The following is a 26,838-nucleotide window of genomic DNA, read 5'->3' as shown; positions in this document are numbered from 1 at the left end:
TAAGTATTTTCGTATTTGAACATTCATAAACTACTTTGTTACTGAATAATAAGTTGTTCTAAAATGTCAATTTACTTAGATTCCTACTAGATTGCTATCAAATGTTCCTCAGGTGATTATTCAGGGCTGCTTCGCAGGTTTACCTATGATACTTTATTTATGTTCAAGCGTATCTTATATTTCTGAATTCTGTACTAATCCTTAAATCTGTTTTCAATGCATGCTTGTGCATATGTGTATATGGCGTCACTCAGACCATCTCTTACCATCTCCTGAACGGTGACAGCGATAGCTTTGGCCGTCTTCACCATCGTGGTCTGATAATCCACAAACGCCCCTTCAGGTTCGAACCCGGGCTCGTCCTCCATCTTAGTGATGGCCTGAGTGATGGAGTTGACCATTCCTCCCACAGCTCCCGCAGCGCTGGCCGCCTCCGCCAGAGTCGCAGCCAGATCGTCCACCGCCTCCTTCATCATCTGAACCGACTCCTCCAGAGCCTCCTGTGTGTGAGCCGCCTGAGGACACACAACACACACACGGTACTAGAGCTGCCCTCTAACAGTCCACTAACCGTTAGTCGACTAGAAAAGGCTTAGTCGACCAAGATTTAATTAGTCGGATTTACAAGATTCTTATTAAACTCAAAATCACGCAGTTCGTGACGGACAGATCGTTAAGGAAATCCAAACATTTGCCTATCAGATATGGCTTATCACTTGAAACATGTAAGTAGTAGACACTTAACAAGTCTGCTCGCACTATTGTTAACCTAGATAAATGTGCAATATTATCAGTGTTTGTGTGGAGAGCACGCTCACTGCATGACACGTGCCGGTGCGATCACTTGCTTAACTTAAAATACTCCGTCATTTTTGATCATACAGATAAGAGTAATGCAAACTGTAAAGGGTCTACTTTTATTTCTGTAAACTCACAATAACAAGAAAATGTTGTGCTTTTGTAAAATAATGAAAACAATCAGAATGCGCTGTCAGGCGTCTCGGTGAACTTCGAACATGGCACAAAAATGAACGAAACTCAGCGTACACTTGCCTCACAGACATGAGAAATATATCTATAGAAAGATTGACATATCTGCTTTTAAACGAACCAATTCAAATGGAAAATAATTATTTTCAGATTATGTAACCAGTATGAAACGTGCATATAGGCGCGTCCACTACTGCGGAGATGACGAGTCAGCATCGTCGACTTGATCTCTGCAGCCGAAAACATCAATAAATTATTAAAATGTTTACACAGTCTCTTTCTGTTTTTTCATGAGACTCATAAGCATTATGTTTGCCGGCGCGCTGTGGCAAGCTTTATGTGTGCGTTTGAGCTCTGATTAGGCTATGTATTATACATAGGCAATTTAAGGCGCATTATTATAATTTATGGCTTATTAATATAAACGCGCGATTAGTTGACTAACGGCTTAAATGAACGACTACTATTCCACTAGAACATTCTTTAGTCGAGGGCAGACACAATCAAAAGCAGCCTCATGATCATCATTGTCTGCTGTGCGCGTGGCTCTAACCTTGTGGTTTCCTCCAGCCTCTTTGGCCGTGTAGAGCATCTGGAGCGCAGACTCGGCCAGGGTCTTGGTCTGGTCCAGCACGCTCATCTGCTGCTGGCTGTTATGGATCTTAGACGCCGTCCCAATGGCAGCCATGATGAGCGGCTCAAAGTAGCTGACCATCTGAGACACCTGTGAGACGACAGCACACATTGAGCTTCCCATAATCATCTAGAGACACATTTAGAAATGATTTCGCAGTTAGACCTTGTGTCCCAGCTGAGAGGCATCGGAGCGGGCTGCGACGGCCACCGGTTCGATCAGGTTACTGATCTCATGCACAGACGCCGCCATCTGCTCGTGAAGAGCCTGCAACACAACACAATATTACAATAACGCTTTAGCACATTAATAACAATGATAATCATTAGCAGGCCCACATGAAATCTGCGCCCTCAGCTTTAAAGATATTTCTCTGGTTTATCATGGCTGTTGCAGTGTTTCCCACAGGATTTTGTGAGACAATGATGGGTGGACCTCGCTTCCTCTAGCAGAAGTCCTAAGAAAATGTTGTACATTTTAAAGTTAAATACATCAATCTGGTGCACTTGGAGAGAGAAAATTAGGGGGTCCAACCCAAGTTCAGTGTCCAACTTAAACAGAGTAAAAAAAGTCTGTGCATTGACTTGACTTGTAAAAGTGGACTCAACCCTCTTTTTTAGTTGTGATATAGTGTCTCGTCTACATTACATTCACACCGCTGTTTTAGGAAGACAAACAATTAAAATACAATAATAATACTTTATTATTATTATTATTATCATCATCCATAAAACAGGAATATATCACTATTGTAATTAACACTGTAAAATAAGTTTAAATTAAAAATGTATATTTCATGTATATTATTTTGTTACACTATTTTGATGGTCCACTTTAAACATCCTACAAGCAATAAGTAACTTGTCAACTAACTCTCATTAGAGTATAAGTAGACTGATAGGGTTAGAATAAGTTGACATGCAGTTGAAAAGTTACGTATAGTCAGTAGAATGTCTAAAGTGGATCATCAAAATAAAGTTGTATCTATTATTTTACTTTACGCAACAGTAGGATTTCCTCAGTTAATTTCCTCACTTGTAAGAGAGATTTTGGTGGAAAACTGCAGATTCTGTGAAAACATGTTTCCAAATGCATCTCATTACAAATCCAGTGTAATCAACTGCCGACAAATAACTGGTGGCCGCAACATTCTCAAATCCGCATTAATCTCACTGCAGAAATGGAGTTCACTGCATTCATTCACAGTGAACCGAGCCGAACATCGGATCACCAGCTGATCACATGAGCAAAGCGCACATGTCACTTTGAAACGTGCAGCACAAACAGACTATGCCCTTATTTAATAAAACAGTCTTTTGGAATTTGATAAGAGCACAAAGCCACATTACGCTTTTTAAAATAAAATTCTGTATCAAAATTTATAAGGAAAGACAAGTACTTTGTTTAGGCTTGGTTTGTAGGGAATTACAAACCTGCGCACATATATTCAAACGCACATAACTATAGAACCCATTCTAAATGCGCATGTGAACGGCATCAGCGTTTCTCACAGGTTCGTGTTTAAAGTCTGTGTAGAGAGAATGGTGTCGTCTTAGCGGCCCCTAATTTAATAACAAATGATCGTTGCGACGGAAGCGAATCAATCAAAACTAACTTTAGCTGGAAAATAACTTTATTAAAGAACCGCTATAAAGCCAAAACAATCTCTGTTACCTTAAATTATACGTTTATCTCTGTAAAGCTGCTTTGAAACAATCTACATTGTTAAAAGCGCTATATAAATGAAGATGACTTGACTTGACACTTTCAGATTGGGTCCATTCCGCAGATACAATGGTGCAAAACAACGTTAAAGACCTTTTAATGTTATTATGAGTACTGTAAAAATATTTTGTTCATTACGAGACCGTGGCGGCACAGATTAGGTAATGAAAGGGAAGCACCGTGTTTGTAAAGCCTCACCTCATGGGAAATGTCGTCTCTAGGCGTGAGCTGCTGACTGATGGCTGCCAGCGAGGCCTTGTCCACCTCGCGCATGCAGTTATTGAGGACCTCGATGGCCTCATCACACTCCCTCTGACCTGGAGCCTTCTCCCTGAAAACACGATCCATTATCGTTCATCAGAACGGCTCCACAGACACAGAAGTCTTGTTTTTAGCTGATCCCTGAATGAAGGACATGTATTGTGTGAATACCTCATGTTGGTGATGAGTTTCTTGATGGAGTCGGACACTGTTCTGGAGTGTCCGGCGAGCACAGACCACTTGGGCGGGTCTTTGGGGTTGACGGCCAGTGAGCGTGCGGTCTGGATCAGGCCTGTGGAGCTCTCCAGCATGCTCTTGGCTGCCGCGATGATGGGCTCCATCGCTGACAGACCCTGCACTCACAGACAACACAACATTTTTTATTTCAGCAAAAAAATTGGAACGGCATCAAGTGTAATGGCATTTATGGATTAATTGGTGTAATTGGTATTTATAGCAAATGCACATCTACTAAAGATTGAGAGCACAATTATTATTTTTATTTTATGAAAATCATGACAATAAATGTTTAAGCAAAAAAGGATCAATAGAAATGTGTCAACCAGTAGATGTTCAGTTCTATACGGCTAAAAAATAACGCAGAGCAGAAAACTCTACGTGTCATAGACTTCCTTAAGTTTTACATTTGAATTTGTTCATTTATTATGATTTCTTTCTTTTGGCTTGTGTTAAAAAAAATCTAATAAGATGAAGCCTCTTTAATTTGTAAAGTATTTAAGTCAAAATAATATCATACAGAAAACAACTACTTGGATATGTAAAATATAAAACATTTAGGTGTTGAATTTTCAGCAAAAATTACTATATTGTGATAAACAGAAGAGCACAAGAAGTCTCTTCATCTAAACAGCAACATTGTAAAATTGTATTACAATTCAAAACATCTGTTTTCTATGTGAATATCTAGTAAAGTGTAATTTATTCCTGTGATCAAAGCTGTATTTTCAGCATCATTACTCCAGTCTTCAGTGTCACATGATCCTTCAGAAATCATTCTGATATGATGATTTGATGCTCAAGAAACATTTCTGATTGTTGAAAACAGTTACACTGCTTCATATTCATAAACCTTCAGTGTATAGTGTAGTGTATGCTATCACTGAGATATAAAGCCGCACCTCCGGGCTGATCTGTGCAGGAACGCTGGCGAACTCTGGGTTTGAAGCGAAGGCAGTGAGGTTATCCACCGCCTCAATGAGCGGCCCAGTGGACTCCTTACACTTCTGTCTGTTCTCCGGGTTAAAGGCCCCATCCAGAGCCTGACATCACAGCACACACAAACAGTGTCACATTCACCGGAACAGAACCAACACATAAACACTGTCGATCAGAAACAGTCTCATGACTCACTTTAATGGACTTGACGAGGTTGGCTGTGCTGTTGGCCACCTCTTTGGCGCTCTGGACGAACTGTCTCTTAGCAACCGGGTTGGATGTTTTAGAGGAGGCGAGTCGGCAGGCGTTGCACAAGGCCGAAGTATGTTTGGCAACAATAGTGGCGGCAGAGAGGACCTTGGGAAATGAAGGTGCACAGACATCACTATATTTAGATCATCCAGAGTATATAGTGGCATATATATATATATACACACATACAGTATATATTTGGTTCCTGTAATAATTCATTTCCTGTTTTGAGCAGTGAGTTCAAAGAATGTAAAATACAATAATTAGTGCAAGATGATTTCCGTCACTGTGTGTCTACTGGCATTGAGGGGCATAAGAAGTCAAGGTGCACTGAAATTTTAGAAAAACTCAACAACTCAAGACAAAAATCACTTTCAAATCAAGCAGCGTTCTGTTGGCCAGTGCAGCTAATCCACACGACTTGATCCCGCTGCCAAATCTGCATAGGTTAATCTTTTAGCCTCCTTTCGCCGAACACTTCTCCCATTTGTGATCCAAAATAAAAAATATTCCATCTCAAATATTTTGTACGAATTATTGTATACATTTTTTTTGCGAGTTTACTAGTTGTATTGGCAATTTAAAAATCCTTATTAGTTAACCACTAATAATAATAATACTAATAATACTAATAATAATAATAATACAGCAGCATTGTTATTAAGCAGGGGCGGACTGGAGCGGGTACCTGGGACTGTGTGCAGGCCGGGTCCACGAGGTTCTGACAGGCCATCTGGATCGAGTGTTTGGCTCTGGCGAACTGTGAGGGGTCGACCAGACCCTTCTGCCCTGCGTGACTGTTCGGGTCAGACACACCCACAAGATACGCCCCCTGTGAGAGACACAACACCGTCACTGCTGTTACACACACACACATTCTTGTACATCTATCTTTATGAGGACATTCATTGACACAATGCAATCTCTAGCCGCTTACCCTAACCTTACCCATCACAACTAAGTGCCTAACCCGACCCCTGACCCTAAACCGACCCTTAACCTCATTATAATCTTATCCCTAAAACCAAGTCTTGACCCTCAAACAGCCTTTAAAGGCTCTCAGAGAGTGAGGAACGGTCGAAATGTCCTCACTTTACTCTCTTTGTCCTCACTCCAAAGGTCTAAAACTCAAACTGGTCCTCACAAAGATAGTTGTACAAGTACACACACACACACACACAAACACACACACACACACACACACACACACACAATTAAATGAAACGAAGCACCTTTGAGTCACATGGCAGCTGTGAGTGCTCGTGAACTACACAGAGGAAGCAGTTAAATATGACTCACTGTGACTCATCTCACTCATCAAACCCAATATGAATTATTTTTGCACAAATGTGTAAGAGTGTGTTCTAATGCCTGTAAAAGACAAAAGCATGAAGGTGTGTGTGAAAGCACAAAAGACACTCAAGGAAGGTAAATGTGCTTGTTCATTTAATACGCTCCTGTAACTCCAGATGTTTGACGCATCATAGCACTGGTACATTTTATCACGCACCGCCTCTTTAGGTCAACGCAGCATAATTTAGTAGAGAGGAGTTACACACACACACATGTTGGGTTTCCATGTTTTATGGGGAATTTCCATAGACATAATGGTTTTTATACTGTACAAACAGTATATTCTCTCCCCTTTCTCTAAACCTACCCATCACACACACACATACACACACCGCACAAAACCATTGTTTTTACCTGAGCGGCTGCCTCAGTGAGACCACACAGTGCTTTAGATGCTGAACTGACCGAGTCTCCAAACTCTGGCAAGTTACTGTTCTTGGCATTATGGGAAATGCCAGCCATGGCCTCTCCCAAAACCTGCACACAACATCAACATTACACACAGCTTTAGCTCAGCACTGGGACTGGGTGATACAGGTGAAATATATAAAAACTGCGATCTCTGTGGCACCTTTGAGTTCTCCATCACACTGTCAATACAGTCAAAGTAGCCCAGATCATTGACGGCTTCTGTAGGATTCTCCAGCATTCCTCCAACCGTCTGCGGCGCACACACACACAAAATACACCAACCAGATGTCAGCGATGCAAGGCAGTTTTTGGTATGTTCAGGTTTTAGGATTTTAGTTGTGTCTAAATTGTGACTGTAAAAAGTGAAGCTAAAGCATTCGATCGCCCCCTGGTGGCTGTCTGCAGTATAGCTCATAAACTCCGCCCTCTCCATGTAATCGAATGGGACGTGAGACAAAAAAACAAAACATCATTAAGATGGTTTCTGTCATTTTAGATAGTTCTTATCTATGTTCAAGTGTTTGTTTCTCCAATAAGTTTGGTATTAGTTAGTTATTTGATGCTATAAAACGTGGTGTGACGTGATGATTGACAGCTGTGTTAGCGAATGAGTGTGCAGGAGTGTGAGTGTGGGCGGGACCTTGACACCGCGGCTCCACTACTGCACAGACTCGACCTGCGAACTATGGAATCGACGCAAGATTATAATAGTTATTTGTGGGTTTATTTTGGCTTCATTTTTCTACATTGGAAGGAAGTAGAGACATGTCGTCAATCTTTTTTTCTTTTCTTTTTTTCTTATGGTCTGAATAAAATCAGAAATAAACTTGCATTCATTAGTTTGTTTTTAAAAATCCAGTGCTGTTTAAGCACCTTTTAAAGATATGAACATTTCGTATAAAGTTAATAAAAAACAGAACAAAAACAAACAAAAAAAGATTTATACTGTTCAAAAGTTTGGGGTCAGTACGTTTTTTTTTTGTCAGTAGAAAAAAAAAGGTAATTATTTTATTTTTTATTATTAAATGATCATGTGACACTGAAGACTGGAGTAATGATGCTGAAAATTCAGCTTTGATCACAGGAATACATTACACTTTACTATATATTCACATAGAAAACAGATATTTTAAATTCTAAAAATATTTCACTGTTTTTACTGTATTTCTGATCAAATAAACACAGCCTTGGCGAGCAGAAGAGACTGCTTTCAAAAACATTTAAAAAACTTAGACCCCAAACTTATAATCAGTAGTTTAACTGGTCTAAAAAACAAATCTGAATGGATTCTGTACGTTTTAGTTGAATGATTGTGGAAAAGGAATATCAAAACAATCCTGCCTATAAAACATGCGCTGTTGCTTTGCTTTGATTTCCAATATCCTCCAGAAACAGCACACTGCAAATTACTGCCGCTCAATATCAAACAGGATCTCAAGTCATGCATAAGGATATATGAAAGAGCATGGCATATACAAACTAAATATATCTGAAGTATTTTTATTCTAATGAATACTGTAATTAAACAATTTGGACAAGTTATGGCACAGAAGGAGTGTCATCTCTCTCCTCATAAACACTGTTCAGATTGAGATCAGTGCTGAATATGAGAGAATGCAAACGCTGCATATGAGAGTGAGTCACTCACACAAACTGATGAACAGAGAAGAAGATGAGAAAGGAGAGGTAAAAGAGAGAGAAGCAGCACCTCGAGCTCACGGAGAGCGTTGTCACACTCCTTCTGTCCCGGAGCCTGCTGGGTACACATGCTGATCAGCTGATTAATGCTGTCTGTCACCGCGCTATCAAGAGAGAGGGAGAGGGAGAGAGAGAGACATTAGAGTTTGCTGGAAAGAGAAGGAATAGTGTGAGAGATCTATGAGGAACAATCCACCCACGTGTGCTACCACACACTGACACTCTCTCGCTCGCTTTCTCTCTCTCTCCAATGCTCTGTGAGGGAGTTTTAGGAATGTGAGCAGTGAAAAGCCATTAACTGTTGTTGTTTCATCCTGTCTTCTTCTCTCACACACTCACACTCACATCAGAGAACAGCACTGATGCAAGCAGGTTTGCTTTTGTAGATGCCCATTACATAACTGTGCTCATTCCAACCTAAATGTGTATAAAAGCGAGCATGCCACTTATGTAATGTGTGTCAATAGAAGAGCTGTGTGTGTGTGTGTGTGTGTGTGTGTGTGTGTGTGTGTGTGTGTGTGTGTGTGTGTGAGTGTGTGAGTGCACGATTTCTTTCTTACTATCACAGGCTCTGTTAGGATAGCATGCCATCACAAAGCACAACATCTGACTGAAATCTCTACAGAAATGCTTCAAAACACAGCGAGCTGCAGTTTAGATGCACTCCTGACAGTTTCAAACAGTAGCTGGATAACTACGTATACGGCTTAAAACAGTACAGTTATACTAAATTGTTGCCATTTACCGTGATAACAGCGATATTTAAAACTGAAATACTGATATCATGTTAAGAGTACATGTTCAGTAATGTAAATAAATAAGCTGGTTGACACTCTAACATAGTAGGTGGCGCTATTGCACCGTAACGCTGGTTGCCACCCGTAATAAAGCGTAAAACAGAAGCTGACACAGGCTTGAGTGTCTGAAATCGCATACTCTCTCTCGAGTATGTACTTATTTTGAATAAGCAATTATTCACCACTGCTAAAAAGTATTCAGAATCTCACTGGAAGAAATCCGAGTACTTTTTGCTGTGAATTTGGACATACTTCTACATACATACTACTCGTTTACTATATAGTAGGGAAGTATGTGATTTCGGACGCCTGCCGCCACACACAATCATGTCGGAGCAGATGACCGGCGGGAGCGAGACTCTGCCTGGACCTGGAGAACATTTTTCAGATTGGATTAAAAAGATTGCTAAAGGTCTGTAGAACATGCCGATCTATGGCAAGTTCATTTTGTTTGCTTTTCTACAGTTACCATTACAAACTCTTCCGTTCCCTCCGAGTCAATCTTTGTTTATTTTGGATTTTGTCTTTTTTGGCCAAAGTTAAAAAGGATTTTACTGATAGCATCATTCATTTACTGTAGATAATGCAAAAACATCATTATCGTGAACTCTTTCGGCCACGATGACGGTGTGGTGAAAGTGTGATATGGTGACAGCACTAGCATGAACCCTTCACTACTGGCCTTGTGGGAGGGCTTTCATGAAAGACCTTTTTATTCCTTCATCTTCTACTACTTTTATGTTTTAAATGGAGGGTCCCACTTTATATAAAGTGTCTTTAAGTACTTTGTACTGTCATTTTAAATTAAAGGTGCATTTTAAATAAAAGTAAGCGATATCTGAGAAACGCTGTTGAATGTGGATCGGACTGAGCAGCACAACACACTTGTAGCCAGTGGCTGAGAGACATTACAAAAGAGAAAAGCTCAGAGGAATATCACTGGAAATTAACAGTTATGATCAGGCAAGAGCTTTAGGATCCGCGTTAATATTAGACAAGCTGTCCAGCGCTGGAGAGAGCTCAGCGGGAAGGCCTGATAACGGACACTAGTGTTCTTTCTACTGCATACGTGAGTAACAGTGGTTTTGCTTTGTTTTACAGAACCAAGATGTGCTGTTGTTGTAATGTTAGCTCTAGTAACAGGACAGTTTGAGTGTCATTGAACAGACATCCATCGTGTGTTTGGGGGCGGAGCAATGAAGGGAGGGGTGTGTTTGTTTGGGTTGATTTCAAACATCAAGAGTGTTTCTCAGAAACTGCTCACTGCACCTTTAATCATTTCATACAATGCACTTGTTGTGTACATGCAGGATTTTACATTGTACTTAAATTGCCCTGAGGATGGTCGTTTGACTGAAAGCTTGGTGATTAAATTTGCTTAAAGGATTTAAGTGTGCAGACAGTTTATTTTTTGAGATCTTCAGTCTTGTTTGTCTGGCTCCTTGGTGATCGTGAGCTTGGTGTAACTCCTTCAAAACTGTACTTAAATTAAAAAAAATAACAGTAATTAATTTCTGTAATTACACAGTTGACCCTTCCCTTAGGCTGCGTGTCCACCAAAGCGTTTTTTCCTAACCTGTCCTAACCTCCCCGTATCCCACCTCAATAGCAGCAAAAAATCGACACAAATACATTTTACCAAACAATAATTTTTTGATGTAAGTGCATTGTAGTTAAAGACACCTAATATAAAGTATGACCAAATGGGGTATCACCAAAGTCATCCAAACCTTTCAATCACTATTTCATATTTTTGTATGTAACCATCTATACTGGAAACAGTTTAATGACAAAATGGTAATTGAAAAACAGGAGACAGATGGCAGAAGTCTAACCGAGCGGCAGCAGCGAGCTGGTTTTTCAGGTTTGGTGAGTTGGGGTCTGTAGACAGAACTTTAGCAGCCAGCAGGAGTTTGCTGGAGGACAAGGAGATGGTCTTCAGGTTGGTGACCACTTGAGTCTGGTCCTCTTTAGACTATAGGAAGAGACGAGAGGAGGAGACATCATTCACCAATCAATCTACTCACTCATTCATCCATCTATGAAGTCTCAAACGACTCTCTCAGGACCTTGTGCTAATGAAAGAATAGTTTAATGTAATGTAATTTAATGTAGAATACACAGCATACATGTGATTGTCCAGCCATGTCCACTCCGGCCTGCAGGAAGTGGTTAAAGTCTTGCCCGAACTTCCCGGAGGCCTTGGCCAGGTCCTGTGTGTTGCCCCGGGACGCCTGCACCAGCTCATTGGCCGACTGGTTCAGGCCCACCGCGGCCTCGTTCAGATTACCCTGAGCCTCCTGGAAACTCTTCCCGCTCACTGGGAACTGAAGACACGGCACAAACACAAACATCAGAACCACTGTTTAACTGTAATATGGCTCACTGCAATATTAAACAGTAATAGGAAACTTTGTTTTTGGAAAGCCTGGATAGGAAGTTTGCAGTAGGAGTAACTTGTGATGCAGCCTGAATCATAATCACACCGTGTTTCAAGAGCCTTGTTTCTCCCATATTTCTTTTTCTCTCCATTTCTGTCACTGATGGAGTTTGGGATTGATAGAGAGAAGAATAGGCGGATGGATGGAAGGAAGAATGGACGGATTGATGGATGAATAGATGGATGGATGACAGATAGACAGATGGAAGGATGGATGGATGGACTGATGATGGATGGATAGAAGAATAGACAGAGGAATGGATGGACAGATAGGTTGAATGATGGACAGATTGATGGATGAATGAACAGATGGATGATAGATAGACGGATGGATAGATGGACAGACAGATAAATGTACAGATAGATTAATAGATGAATGGACAGATAGTTGAGTAGATGGATGGAGAGATAGATGAATAGATGGATGGATGGATGGATGGATGGATGGAAGAATGTATGGACGAACAGACAGATTCTGTTCAGATTTTTGTATTCATTATTTTGTTTATCAAACAGGGTTCTGGATTCTTCTTCTGATATTCACTTCTTCACTTGAGCGCCACCAAGCTGTAGTTTTATGCAACAGCAGTTGCTCTTGGCATGTGACTAAAAGCACAAATCTCATTAGATGGCCAGTTTTACTCACAATGGGATGGTAAAGAGATTAGTACGCGTCTCTGTTCAGACTGACAAAAACATTTGCATGCCGTCAGTGCAACAATGTCTTCACAGATACATTTACAGCTATTCATTCAACTTCAAATGTCTGTTACACAACAAACGTGTGTCTGGGTGTGAACAGGCCTTCAGAGCTGGACAGTTTTTGTGTGAGCATGTGAGTTTGACCAGCCGACATCAAATTACCTTATATAAGTCACTTTAGACTTAAGTCTCAAGACCATCCAGATGACAACAATATTGCAAACTAGATTGTGAAAAATACTTTGAGAAATGTCTGAAAGGACACAGTGAGTGTTTCCATGGCCTTGAGGACTCACTTTATCAGACAGGAGTTTCTTGCTGGCTTCTCCTACAGTTCTGATGGCATTATCCACGTCTCTCTGCCCCGGCAGACAGTTTACAGAGCGGTTCAGTGCCTGAGAAACAGCCTTAGCTACCTGAAGACACACACACACACACACTCCAGTCATCAGCACAACATTTAAGGCGCTTCTCCAGTTATGCTAATCATAGACAAACAACAGGCAATTTTCTTTTCAAAATAATGAGCGCTTCAACCTACAGCAGACCAAATCTCCCTTCAGCAATTAAGAGGGAGGTTCTGTTGCTGAATTTAAACCCACTCTATTGAGCTTTTCTTATTAAGTGTTGGTTTAACCTGGGCCAGTCTCTGCTGGGTGTCAGGGTCTCCTGGTTTGGCGACGGCTCTCTTGGTCTCCTCGATGAAGCTGGCAGATTTGTCCATGACGTCCCCGGTGCAGTCCAGCATGGCGTTTCGGGCATGAGGGTCCTCGGTGTTGGCGGCCACTCCACGAGCAGCTGACGCCAGCGAACGCAGAGCCTGAGCCACGTCACGAGCAGCCATACCTGCAAAACACACACACAGACTTCAGGAGACTGAGGGAGCCCGCAGTGAGCAGATTAATGCAGTTTATGGGATTCATTGTGGCTTGAGTTGTGAGCTAAGATCTCTGACCACTATGGGCCCTATTTTAGCGATCTAAGCGCATGGTCTAAAGCGCACGGCGCAAGTGCACTTAGGGCGTGTCCGAATGCACTTTTGCTAGTTTAACGACGGGAAAAATGGTTGGCGCTCCTGGCGCATGGTCTAAAAGGGTCGTTCTCTTAATGAGTAATGGGTGTGTTTTGGGCGTACCGTGCAATAAACCAATCAGTCTCATCTCCCATTCCCTTTAAATGCCAGTTGCGCTCGCGTCATGGCGGATTCGCTATTTACATGGTGGAATTTGCAAGCGGAAAAACTGAACGCTTTTGTCAAAACTAGACTGCGCCATTGACCAACTGAAACCTGGTCTAAAGTCAATGGCGCAGTCTAGTTCAGTTGCTCAGAATAGCAGCGCGCCAACAATACGCCTGAACACAGCTCGTTTTCAGACCAGCGGCCCATGGGCACACAGATGGGCCACACCACCTCTCTGTGTTTGTTACAGCAGGGACAGAAGCACATTATATTCTACAGGAAGGGGGCGCTGCATAACACGGTACTGGACATGGATTTGATCATAACCTCTATATAGACTATGAAAATGCAGAAACAAGCGGATAGTAAGTGGTGTGTGAGGCTGATGGGGTTTTACCTGTGTAGTTCTCATTGCCTTGGGTGGCTTCACTGAAGAGCTGAGCAATAGCAGAGCTCACGGCTTTAGTGCTGGAGCCCAGATCCTGAGAGCACTTCTCCAGCTAAACACACACACACACACACACACACACACGCACGTGTTACAGGATCCCCTTATTTCCATTTCAGAAAGCATGCTTGCACAGGCCTAAGGCGAATAATCAATGATATCAGATAAAGGAACTCAGTGATTTTTACTCACAATATACATTTTTATAACTGAAAATAAAACCGAAAAAATTAGTGAAAAAATTCACCAACATTACATTGGATGTAAAACTACAGTACACTATGAGGACAACAAATTTCAGCTGTGTAAAAGCCAAGTAAAAAATATCCTAATTGAAAGGCCTAATCCTGGCTTTCCCATATAGCCAGGCTTTTCTAGACAATGGGTAAATGAAATAAAAAACCCGAACTAAATAAATAAATAAAAATATGAAATATATTGAATTATATTGTGTAATTGTTCAAGATTATTTCAATGGTTGTTTTGTCTTATTTTAAATCATTAAGTTATCTTGAGCCCCCCTCGGAAGTTTGCTGAAAACCACTCGCTGAAATCACTTCCTCAAAAGATCAACAGAAAGACAGTCTGAAAGCCATCAGATTGTGTTGGAAAAGACCATTAAATACCAGTTTATGTGTGTGTGTGTGTGTGTGTGTGTGGTGTCTAGCAGTTGTTTTTGTGACATGAAGCACCTGGTTTGTGGGTTTAGGTGTGAAAATGCACACAGATAAAGATCATGCTTGCAAAAAGTTTGCACAGAGTTTGAACACACTCATTCTTCATTATCACTATTCTCCACATTTATTACAGTAGTAAAGTCATAAAAATATAACACAGGAAGTAGGGAAATGATGTAGTGACTAAAACGATCTTGGTCTAGTTTCCAGCTGTGCTCACTCAGGACATTCTCTGTTAACAGGACTGAAGGAGTCTGCAGGTGTGCAGGACACGTGTTGGCTGCAGGTGTGTTCAAACTTTGACTGCATGTGAATGCATGTAGATAAACACACTCTGTGTGTCCGTTGACTCACCGTTTCTCCAGGCAGGGGTCTGAGTTTGCCCTCAGCAGCTGAAGCTTTGGCCTCCTGCATGTCCCTCTCCAGCCCCCGTACCACTGTGAGAGCGTTATCAATCTCCAGAGGACCACACGCCTCCTGAGCCTGAGTCAGACACACACACACACACACAAAATGAGTTGCAATCGCATTCTGGCCTTAAATATCAATCAGTAAGCATGTCATCACCAGGCCACAAAGTTCCATAAAAATCATTTTCAACATGCATTTCACATTTATAAAAAATAAAAAGCAAATTAGACAATCCTCACAGATGCTAATAATAGCATTTTACACTCTTTTAGCACATTTTACCAAAGTTTAAATCCATTCTGTAGAATTCAACAGACTTTCTCCAAAAATACAACACAAAAAACAGAACAGATTCTGTCCATGTTTAATTATAATAACTTAAATGATATCAGCTAAAGGAACACTTGGATTTTCACTCACAATATACATTTTTATAACTGAAAACAAAACTAAAATTCACTAAATTCACATTGGGTGTAAAACAACAAATTTCAGTTTAAATCAGTGGTTCTCAACAGGCATTTTGCCAACAACAATATTATTTCTGTAATATTATATCTACAGTATATAAGGCTTGTCACTCCTATAAATTATTATTATTTTTAAAATGTATTTTTTTAAAGAGCTGAATGCTCTTCAGGGATCCTTTTGATGATCCCTGATAATAATGATATATTAAATGATAATAATAACATTTTATAATTTAAATAATAACAATTAAACAAATCAAAGAAATATATCACAATTGCAATAATTCCATTGTACTGTAAAATAAACAAATATTTAATAATAATAATAATTATTATTTTATTTTACAGAACAAAATTGCAACACTAATATTCAAGGCTGGCTTAATTGCTCTGCTTTCAAAAGTTAAACCACAGAGCTTTTATTTGGGTGGAAAACCACGGAGACCCTAAAGCTTCTCTTTTATTGACAACAGATTTATAAATAATTTTGGGAGTTTGCATGCTAAAAGCGACCCATATAAAAAAAATTACGTTAATTTTTTTTTTTTTTTTCATTACACAAAAGCAGCCCCTGTGTCTAGTCTCACCTTGAGCCCGGCCGTGCGGAGCTCAGCGAGAGCGCTGGCCAGGTTTTTGGCGCACTGACTGAGCTGCATGGCAGACGCCTGGTCACCGATGGTGGGAACTGTCGCTTTGGCCGCCGTCACCATTTTCGCGCCGGGCTGATAAGAGAACAGACATCATGAGCTCAAATGAGGCCGATTTGCGGTTTCTAACAGGAAGTGAAGGTCTGAAGAGAACGCACCTGCAGGAAGTTCTGGCTGGCTCCGATCAGGGCGAGTTGAGCGCTGGGACTGTCGGGCTGAGACTGACTGCCTCTCACACCCTGAACCAGCTGAGGGATCTGCTCCGCCACCGCCTGCGCAGCACACACACATGTGGGAGATTCCTTTATCCTTCAGGCCTTGTGTGATTAACTATACAACTGTGACTCGCAGGATTACTCAAATTGTCACCTTTTTCCCACCTTTGTTGCCATTGGCTTTTGGCTTGCTTAGTTGGGGACATTTAATTTAATATTCAACAATATTATTGATCTGCCTGCATTGACATCATTAAATGAAAACTGAACTGAGCTGGACGATGACATCACTGTTTTCTCCAGAGTGGCTATATATATATATGAAGTTATGAACTAAATTAATCACTTTTTTACAACAAAAATGAACCATCACTGAACTTACTTACGCTGGACTGGACTATTTTTTCTAGAAACAAACTGTGTTGCATTATTTTCCTGTTATCTCTGTAAAGCTGCTTTGAAAAGCGCTGTATAAATAAATGTGACTTGACAGAATGATGTTTTACGTTCCGCGTCTCCTGACCTCAGTTATACGTGTGTGTGTGAGGCGCTTGCAGTGTGAAGTGCAGAAGAGGCGGTGTGTTTGTACCTTGCAGCTCTGCACGAGCTGTTGCTGGGCCGCTGGGTTCTTGTTGGAGGAGGCGGCGTTCTGGGCGGCGGCCACGGTCTGAGTGGCGGCGGCCGCGGCCTGTTTCGCTGCGTTCTGACACACACACAAACACACATTTATTATAAAGCCAAGAATCTTTCAAGGAAAGTCCGTTTGCACGGTGGCCGTATTTGCCAGCTATTCCGATTATGCAAGACTTCTATCTACTTGACTGGGCGTTCTTGCCAAACTCATATTTAAACAACGTATTTCAAATCAGCAATAAAATCTGACATGAACTGACCCATTAATGTTTAGTATAAAAAAAAAAAAAAAAAAAAAAAAAAAAAAATCTACATTTCAGGTTGGTGCAGCCAATGTGCATCTGAAATCTCAGGATTCAAAAATGTACGTGTGCATGTCAGGACTGTTTCTGAGGAAACCGGGCGGTGGGACTTATTCTCAACCGTCTTTGTATATGTACACTACCGGTCAAAGTCTGGAATAATTACAACTTGTTTTAATGTTTTTGAACTCACAGCCTCACCAAGGCTGCATTTAATTGATAAAAAAATATAGTAAAATGTGTAATATCTGTATAATATAATAATAATATCGGTTTTCTATGTGAATATATAGTAAAGTGTAATTTATTCCTGTGATCAAAGCTGAATTTTCAGCATCATTACTCCAGTCTTCAGTGTCACATGATCCTTCAGAAATCATTCTAATATGATGATCTGATGCTCAAGAAACATTTCTGATCATTAGCACATAGTTGAAAACAATTTTTGCCGTTTAATGTTTTTGTGGAAACCATGAAATACAACAAGTTTAAAAAAAAAGAAAAGGAGTTAATACCTTTATTCAGCAAGGACACATTAAAATGATTAATAGTGACAGTAAAGATGTTACAAAAGATTTCATTTTAAAGCTGTTCTTTTGAACTTTCTATTCCTTAAATCCAAAAGAAAAGTATGATTTCCACAAAAATATTAAGCAACAAAATCTGTTTTCAACACCGAAAAACAATCAGAACCATAATAAATAATGGAGTGCCAATATAATAATTACGCATCAAATCATCATATCAGAGTGATTTCTGAAGGATCATGTGACACTGAAGACTGGAGTAATGATGCTGAAAATACAGCTTTGATCACAGGAATAAATTACACACTATATATTCACATAGAAAACAGCTGTTTTAAACTAATAATATTCCACAATATTACTGTTTTTACTGTATTTTTGATCAATTAAATGCAGCTTCTGTGAGCAGAGGAGACTCTTTTTAAAAACATTAAAACAAGTTGTAATTATCCCAGACTTTGACCGGTAATGTGCAATCTCTTACAATAGTCAGATTATATGACTGGCTGTATGGTATTGTTCATTCTTATCACAGCTGAGTTCACAAAACAAAGCATTAGTGTTAGATCATAAGACAACATTTTTTCATTCGACTATTTCTGTGTGAATTATACAAACTACTAGAAATATTCATTAAAACTAATTTTAATGTTAAATTGACAAAGTCAGAGACAGTCAGACAGTTCTAGTTGGCTGTTAGGGTATTTTGGTTGGTTAATAGACATTGCTATGGTTTACTAGCTGGTAGATGCTAGGCTTTGTTAGAGCTAGCTCTCTATGGCATTACTAGGGTTTTCTGGAAAGTTACTAGAGTATTTTGGCTGGAGGCTACAGTGTTCTGGCAGGTTGCTGATAGGACAGGCAGACAGTTTGATAAAGAAACAGACAGATATCACAAAGAATTAAGCAATAATTCTTCAAAGTCTTGCACTGTTCTTTTGACTGCAGATAATAAGCAAGCTGAAATGCTATAAAACAGAGACACGGGTCTGTGGAGTTTGCGAAACCTGCCGTCAAATAGTTCTTCACTCTCACAGGTTGCAACAAGTGACTTGTGAAACTGCACCTCTGAGCTATACATACTGCAATCTGTGAAAACTTGAGCAGTCTTTTTCCCTGAAGCCTTTGGCAGGTTTTAACCTCATGAGCTGCAAATCATCATATAACTTTACCCAAATAGGGCAGCAAAGAGAAGGCAACACTTCCAGAATTCATCTCAGTACAGGCAATGATTTTCAATAGAGAGTGTGACCTAGTGTTGTCAAAAGTAACAAAAAAAAATGTGACGCTTTGAGCGCTGTTGAGAGGAATCGCAAACACCTCTGATTGGTCATTGTGTTCACGCACTCATCGGATATGTCTGTGATTGGCTACAATGATCAACGCTTCAAAAACATGTTGTAAATAAATGTCAATGACGATTCCGCTCAACAGTGTCACATTTTGAAAATTTCAGTACCGAGGTCGGTACGTTTGACAACACTAGTGTGACCTCACAATCACATCTGTTGGTGAAGGTTTGGGCTTGTGTGGTTCAGTCCTCACCTCCAGTTTGTTGACGAGTCTCTTCTTAATGGCGTTCTGTGCGGCAGCATTGGTGGCCATGCGCAGGCCCTCGGCGGCTTCACGCAGCTTCTGCTGCTGCTCCTCACTGTCCGGGTTAGCAGCCGCTCCCTGCCGACACACACACACCACAACCGTCACACACTCCACTCACAGACATTCAGTCTACCAGCACACACGGAGCCGTCTTCTGTCCCACCTTTGCAGCTTCCACCATCTTGGCCGTGGCGTCGGCCAGGAGTTTGGCGGCAGACAGGAGTTTGCGGGAGTTCTCCAGGTCCGTCTCGCCCTCCGCGTCGGCCTTGATAGCATTGACCAAATCTGAGGTGGCCTGAGCGAGGATTCGCGCCTGCCGCACCATCTCCCCTGACACAGACAGCAATGCATTGTGTGTGAGATTTATGCGTTCGTCAACATCTCAAAGTGAATTTAGCACAAGTCTGAAACTAAACTAAAGAGTCTGGATCATCTGCAGAGGCTAAGTCACGCTAGCTGGAAGGCTGGCTAACAAAGCATGGCAGTAGATCAGCAGATTCAGATGGCACGTCGTAGCCACAGCATTGTTTTCTTTGTACAGAATCTGGCACGATCTACCGTCAGCACTAGTCTTTGTTGTTTGTTTGTGGTGTAAAACAAGTTGCTTAACGACCTACATCAAGGGGCTTTCGCACCGGAGGAACCTTTTCACAGTTCCTAGAACTATTGGCGGAAGTTCCCGGATGTCGGCGTGTTCGCACCGCAGGAACTAGGAACGATTTTAGCTCTAGGAACTCCTTTTGGCGGAACTAACGGTCGCATTGGCCAGGTGGTATTTATAGCATAGGATTCTAGAGAGCATTTGATTGGACAGAAGATGTGATGAGAAGCTGATGTCATAAAAATCTGTGATCCATTTTTAGCAGAAGTGAGAGACTGTAAGTCTTCTTAAATGTAATATCTCCTAAATGTGAATTTTGTCATTGTTTTGGAGCCCACCAGCTTATTCATAACCTTAAGGCTAACATATTCATACTAAGAGCTAAAAAACATAAAATGTTGATTTCAGGGGGCCTTTAAACACGTTCCTAGTACCTGCGTCTCCCATGGAGCTGAAGATGTTATCCGTCACATCCAGGATGCGGTCGGTGGCCTCTCCGTGCCGCCCGATTGGCTGTCCCCCGCTGGCGTACTGTCTGATGTGCTGGAGCAGCTCGTTGAGAGCCTGAGTGACCCCTGTGGCGGCGACGCCCACCTGTTTGAGCAGCTGCTCGTCATGGGTCGCCCCCTGGGACGCCTCCACACAGCCCTCCACAGACTTGGCCACCAGCTTCCCAGCCTCGATGAGCTGCTCCTGACACCCGGGGGAGCTGATGGTGGGAGCCACCACCTGTCACACACAGATGAAACACACGCTTGAGCGTCAGGTGAGGTCGGTGAGAGTGTGTGTGAATGAATGGCGTGCGAGCGCTCACTCGTGTGCAGGCCACCAGCTGTGATGTGGAGAGGGCGCACTGGGTGGCAGCAGCGATCACTCGGTTCTGCTGAGCTGAATCTTCGGTTTTCTGAGCCACATTCTTGGCCTTTAACACCAGAGCCGCTGCTGCATTAGCCACAGCCTTCGCCAACTGCATCAGCATGTCCTGCACACACACACAACATAAGTTACACACACATCATATCATAAATCATAGATATGTTTTCTAATTTGTCATTATTTTACTTCTTTAATACAATATTTTTCATTGCAAATGATACAAATTATCAGCAACAACATGAACTGGACAATGAATTCCAGAATTTCTTTGTATTTGGTATGTGAGCCTTTAATGACAGCTGGCTTGTGTAAAACCAGATGATTCTAGTTTGCAGGAAAAGTGGTTTTTGCAAGCTGACAAGTGGTCAAAATAGTTATTTAGCTACTCGTTAGGGTAAAAACATTTAAATAATAATGTTCTGGGCAACAAAAACAAGTGGTGTTTTGCCCACATGATAAGTGTTCTTCATACAGAATACAATTCACATTCATTTTCCAATGAGTTCCAAAAGGTTCTAATGCCACTTGAATTTTACAATGTGAAAACAAGGAAGAAAAGCCACATACACTTCACAAACTCAAGCTGACACTTCCACATTTTTTCAGAGTTGCTCGGCTCCGTTCACATCAAACAACAGTTCATTTAGTTTGCAATGCCCACTTTCTATGATCCAATCATTTCCCAGAGGTGTTGATGTGTTTTAAAGCCCTCTATAGGGTACAAAGGGAACATGAATCATGAACTATCTTTCATTGGCAAAATCATTTTATTCTGTTAGTTGCATGTTGAGTGATTTTACCAATTATGACTAGACACTTAATTAAACCAGTGTATTCTGAACTTGATTTAGATGATTATTGATTTTTTTAAGAATGTACCAGACATGTAACCAGAAGACTAACACACACTTACCAACTAACCCACTCTAGCTCAACACGGTGTAGATGCTTTACATGCAGGATATGGGTCACTCTCAAAATATTACAAATACAGACATTTTCCTTGAGTTTGTTATGAAAAAGATTTCAAATAAAAAAAGTAATCTTGGGTTTAATTTACGCCTGTCATTAAAATAAAGAAAGTTATAATACATTGATTTTAGTCTGGTCGCTGTTCTGAGATGAGGTCAATGCCATCTTAGACAATTCAGCTTTTATGAGAATTAAAATGATTAAAATGAGATAAAATACTAAAGCAAGGAACAAAAATCAAGTTGATTAGTAATAATGTCAAGATGCTATTGAACACTATATATTACAGAGAGCTGTAAAGTTGTCAGATACAGCACTGGAATCTCCATAAAGGCTTAAAAGAACAAGACTGAAGAACTAGCAGTGTTGTACATGAATAGAGGCAGGGCAGGGCTAGAAATGTCCTGGTCAGTGTGACTTCTGTTAAACCTCACGTTTCTTAAACGCGATAAAGTTGTTCTGATAAGCATACAATCCAAATAAGGACATTAAAACATGCTCAAGACTGTAGCACAGCTTGCCCTTCAGTTACACTGTGTGAAGAGTGATAAGACATTCAAATCACATTAGAGCTGACGGAAGACTTCACTAACCCCGACCCTAACTCTGAGAGGCATCTGCATCTGTTTCATTTTCTCATAATATACACTGCAGCATCACCTTATTTCTCAAGGAGTCTGAAAATGGTTTGTTCAAAGTTTCAGTCTCCCCTCCTTTCAGCGAGCAAACTATGCTCTGATTGGTCAGATGGCCCAGTCTGTTGTGATTGGTCTACTCTGCTCTGATTGGTCAGATGGCCCAGTCTGTTGTGATTGGTCTACTCTGCTCTGATTGGTCAGATGATCCAGTCTGTTGTGATTGGTCTACTCTGCTCTGATTGGTCAGATGGCCCAGTCTGTTGTGATTGGTCTACTCTGCTCTGATTGGTCAGATGGTCCAGTCTGTTGTGATTGGTCTACTCTGCTCTGATTGGTCAGATGGCCCAGTCTGTTGTGATTGGTCTACTCTGCTCTGATTGGTCAGATGGTCCAGTCTGTTGTGATTGGTCTACTCTGCTCTGATTGGTCAGATGGCCCAGTCTGTTGTGATTGGTCTACTCTGCTCTGATTGGTCAGATGGTCCAGTCTGTTGTGATTGGTCTACTCTGCTCTGATTGGTCAGATGGCCCAGTCTGTTGTGATTGGTCTACTCTGCTCTGATTGGTCAGATGGTCCAGTCTGTTGTGATTGGTCTACTCTGCTCTGATTGGTCAGATGACCCATTCTGTTGTGATTGGTCTACTCTGCTCTGATTGGTCAGATGGTCCAGTCTGTTGTGATTGGTCTACTCTGCTCTGATTGGTCAGATGATCCAGACGCTCATTAGCATATTTGAAAACAGTTTTTTCCAATATCGTGCAGCCCTAATGATAACCATTGCTAGTGGTCTCCATCACTAAAAATGCTCTCTGAAAGGAATGAGCTCTTCGATCTGACTCAATGCAGTGAGAAAAACTACACCAATTCAAAGGGAATTTAAGACATTACTAATGGTTACAGATCTGTCTACACAATTTCAGAATTTTAAGAATGCAGAGAAACCGTGCTGATGATTGATTTCCTGAGAATGACCCGTCACCACACCATGATCTTACACCCTACAATTATGACTATGAAATGACTATACAACATACATTACGATCCAGGTCAAACCGTGATCATTGAATCATTGATTTGGTAATGATCACTATATTTCATTACAGACACATTAGTATGATTGGCTGGTGGATATTAATTGTTCTTTCCATGCATTTTTACCAGCATTTGACTATAGCGTGTCCGTCTGGAGTGTGTGAACGCTGCTGTACCTACAGACTGACGAGAACACAGGTTAATGCACTACAGTCACAGTGTGTGTGCCAGCAGAGTGAGTGAGTGTGAGTGTGTGTCACACACCTGGAAGTGCTGATCCGAGTCGGACTCTCCGATATGCTGCAGGAGTTCACCGCTGGCCTGACCCACATTACCCGCTGCTTGCAGGAGGTTCTGTCGTGGCTGAAGACATCATAACAGTCAATATTACAGCAGTATTTTCCTTCCAAAAACTACTAAAATAACTGTTAATGGAAATGTGAAGGAATCTGAATCATTAACCGAAACTTAACCTTTACAATCCTTCCCACTCCTACTACTAAAACACCTTGCTATCGTGAGGTAATACCTCAGCAGTGGCGGGCTGAGCGGTCTTGAGCATGTCAGACACGGCACACGCCAGGTTCCTCGCAGCTCCCAGCAGCTGTTGGCCATTCCCCCCCTCGTCCTCCATCAGCGCCGCCAGCAGCTTGACACCCTTCGACATCTCCGTCAGGTTGGAGGAGATGGTGGTGACGGCACAGCCCACAGCGGTGTAGTCCGTCTCTGCTGGGTCACCTGAGACACACGCTACACTATCACACCAGCAAACTGTGGGAAGGGACTACTGTGAGGATTTACTGAAGACACTTAGCGCTGAAACGACGTGGATACAGTTATTAGTTTGCGGTTGACCTTATTGCATATGCATTTGCAGGAGTTTACCTTTCAGATGCAACATTTATAAGAGGAGAGTTTTTAATTAATCATGCACCGGGATTTACTAAAGGTTACTAAGGTCAAATTTGTGGTGTTTGAAGTGGTGGATTATACTAATATTGTACTTTTTACTCCCCTACATTTCATAAAAACATGTCTTTGCATGTTGAGCTGAAGAAATCGTTGCCAACTCAGAGATGCAATAGCTCACTGTATGAAATACTTGAATGTGGACAAGTTTTTGCATAATCTTCCTTATTGGCTAGTAATGGCAACTTGACAATTTATAATTCATAATGATGTCAGACTGAGCTGTATCCTATTAAAGCTCTATCTGTGCGTCTTGTACATTATACACCCCCCATTATACACATTCATCAGTCATTACTTATCTGTACTTAAACTCAAGTACTTGATTTGTGCACTTCGTCCACCACTGGGGATTTGCGCCATTATTTAATGGCAAAAAAACCCCCAATGTCTCAACCCATTTAGTGCTTGACATGCGGCCCTAGTCACTGCAAGGAGGAACCGCAGAGAACAGAGAGCGCGTGACAGAAGGGAGAGAATTTCCTCCACTCGTATTCATTTACGTGGAATGCAGAGGAAGGCATTATCTGAACGCTGCTTGTCTGCGACGCCCGTTGAGTAAATCTGGCCCTAAGTGTCTTTTGACCCCCAACTGATGCTGAAACAGGCAGAATGGCAGGTGTCATGATGTGTCACCTGCAGTCAGATTGACCATGGAGGCAGTTCCCGCAGTGATGGCGTCCACCTGAGAGTGAATCTCATGTTTGGACTCATCCATTTTGTTCTTTCTCCAAGCTTGAGATGCCTAAATGTTAGAGAGAGAATGTTTGATGCAAATACTAAGCACATTCATAGATGCATGCATCTCTTTACAGCAACGTCATAAATGTTATGAGCATTATATCATCTTCGCATTCAGACTTGGTTTGGCCCAAAGCTTTTCTACATTTCTTTATTATAATTCATTAGCTCATATTTTTAATTTCACCTTCTGCATAGAATTTTCATGAAGTTTTTTTTTTTTTTGTTCAGCCACACACCATTTACTCCGAACCTCTCAAACATCTTTCTAAAACCCTGCAGATGTGCCAGCTGCTCAAGCTGGAATCTAATTGCCCATCACTGGCATAGAACGATTTCAGTCCAGGATCAAAGCAAAAATCAGAAGTATTTTAACCTCCAGACTAAGGAAAAAACAAGAGAAAACTACTTTAGAGACGATATCTTGAGAATCTTAACCCTTGTGAACTGTTCAAAATCAGAATCAGAATGAGCTTTATTGCCAAGTATGTTTATACACACAGGAATTGGTCTTGGTGACAGAAGCGTCTACAGCTTCCACAGCTAAAAGAAAAATACATCTGTTATGCTCAGGTCAAAAATGCTATCCTATGATTTTGAGCATGAAATGGTATATGCTTGTCTAGTTGATATCATAATAATCATAATATACGTGTCTACTGGTGCAGAGTGAGCAGGCCTTTTCAATTCATTCCTATAGAAGCCAAGCTTCATACTCACGCTGTGAATTGTGGGATTGACAGCGGGTTTGACAATGAGTGGAGCTCGGCCAACAGAGTCCAAAAAATTAAAAATGCTCAACTTTATGCAGACGCCAAGTAAAAAATTCAAAATGGCAGCCAATCGTTCGTCTGTCATGAGCATTTAAAAACATGCAGTTTATGTATGAGATTCTGCTTGATTTAGTGCACAAGTCATATTGTTTACATATTACCTTTTCATTCTGATTTCTAATGAAGTTTGGACTTGTTTTGAATAGACTGGCTGGATGAATGTTTTTAATGTAAATACCCCTGGTCAAATTTAACCCGAACATAACCGGAGCATACATACATTTTTAAGTTCCATAAAAATATACAATATATATAAAATATATTTATTTTTGCAAAGTTGTGTGGAAACCAAAGGCATTTTGAAACGTACATACGTATATTTTTTCACTATTTTTAAGTTTCACCCGGGTCAAAAAAGACCCGGACAGAACACCACTGCAAAATGATGCATCTCACCGCATCTGTGCCCAGTGGAGGCAGGGCATCAAACTCATCGAGCGAGGCCTGAACTGCCTGCACCGCCTGCATGCTGGAGTTAATGGTGCCAGTCAAAGCCTGCTGAGCTGATGTCTGCAACAGAAACAGAAAACACACACACCTCACCGAACAGCCCAAACCAACATCACACAGACGAGACAGGAAGAGTGATTACAACAATAAGCCTTCAGAACAAGAGGCGTTCCTGAAA

At 41.2% G+C, this 26,838-nt stretch overlaps 1 protein-coding gene across 1 annotated transcript in view; it reads right to left on the bottom strand.

The window, feature by feature from the left end:
* The window catches only part of tln1 (talin 1), an 86,723-nt gene that overhangs the window by 19,713 nt on the left and 40,172 nt on the right, over positions 1–26,838 (bottom strand). The window contains exons 14-41 of the mRNA XM_079862155.1: positions 26,607–26,720; positions 25,273–25,381; positions 24,197–24,405; positions 23,932–24,030; positions 20,964–21,131; positions 20,584–20,878; positions 19,712–19,878; positions 19,495–19,623; positions 17,077–17,190; positions 16,431–16,544; positions 16,213–16,347; positions 15,099–15,227; positions 14,017–14,119; positions 13,077–13,285; positions 12,736–12,855; positions 11,427–11,624; positions 11,133–11,272; positions 8,511–8,604; positions 6,963–7,052; positions 6,746–6,868; positions 5,727–5,870; positions 4,982–5,143; positions 4,750–4,890; positions 3,782–3,963; positions 3,548–3,680; positions 1,790–1,891; positions 1,544–1,714; positions 267–515 (exon numbers count right to left, since the gene is read on the bottom strand). Of these exons, the coding sequence (XP_079718281.1) occupies positions 267–515; positions 1,544–1,714; positions 1,790–1,891; positions 3,548–3,680; positions 3,782–3,963; positions 4,750–4,890; positions 4,982–5,143; positions 5,727–5,870; positions 6,746–6,868; positions 6,963–7,052; positions 8,511–8,604; positions 11,133–11,272; positions 11,427–11,624; positions 12,736–12,855; positions 13,077–13,285; positions 14,017–14,119; positions 15,099–15,227; positions 16,213–16,347; positions 16,431–16,544; positions 17,077–17,190; positions 19,495–19,623; positions 19,712–19,878; positions 20,584–20,878; positions 20,964–21,131; positions 23,932–24,030; positions 24,197–24,405; positions 25,273–25,381; positions 26,607–26,720 (4,143 nt within the window). The remainder of the gene's footprint in view (positions 1–266; positions 516–1,543; positions 1,715–1,789; positions 1,892–3,547; positions 3,681–3,781; positions 3,964–4,749; positions 4,891–4,981; positions 5,144–5,726; positions 5,871–6,745; positions 6,869–6,962; positions 7,053–8,510; positions 8,605–11,132; positions 11,273–11,426; positions 11,625–12,735; positions 12,856–13,076; positions 13,286–14,016; positions 14,120–15,098; positions 15,228–16,212; positions 16,348–16,430; positions 16,545–17,076; positions 17,191–19,494; positions 19,624–19,711; positions 19,879–20,583; positions 20,879–20,963; positions 21,132–23,931; positions 24,031–24,196; positions 24,406–25,272; positions 25,382–26,606; positions 26,721–26,838) is intronic.

Source organism: Squalius cephalus (assembly GCF_949319135.1).
Source record: "Squalius cephalus genome assembly, chromosome: 24".
Taxonomy (NCBI): Eukaryota; Metazoa; Chordata; class Actinopteri; order Cypriniformes; family Leuciscidae; genus Squalius; species Squalius cephalus.
The sequence above is the reverse complement of the archived record's forward strand: the minus strand, read 5'-3'. Positions and strand labels throughout refer to the sequence as shown.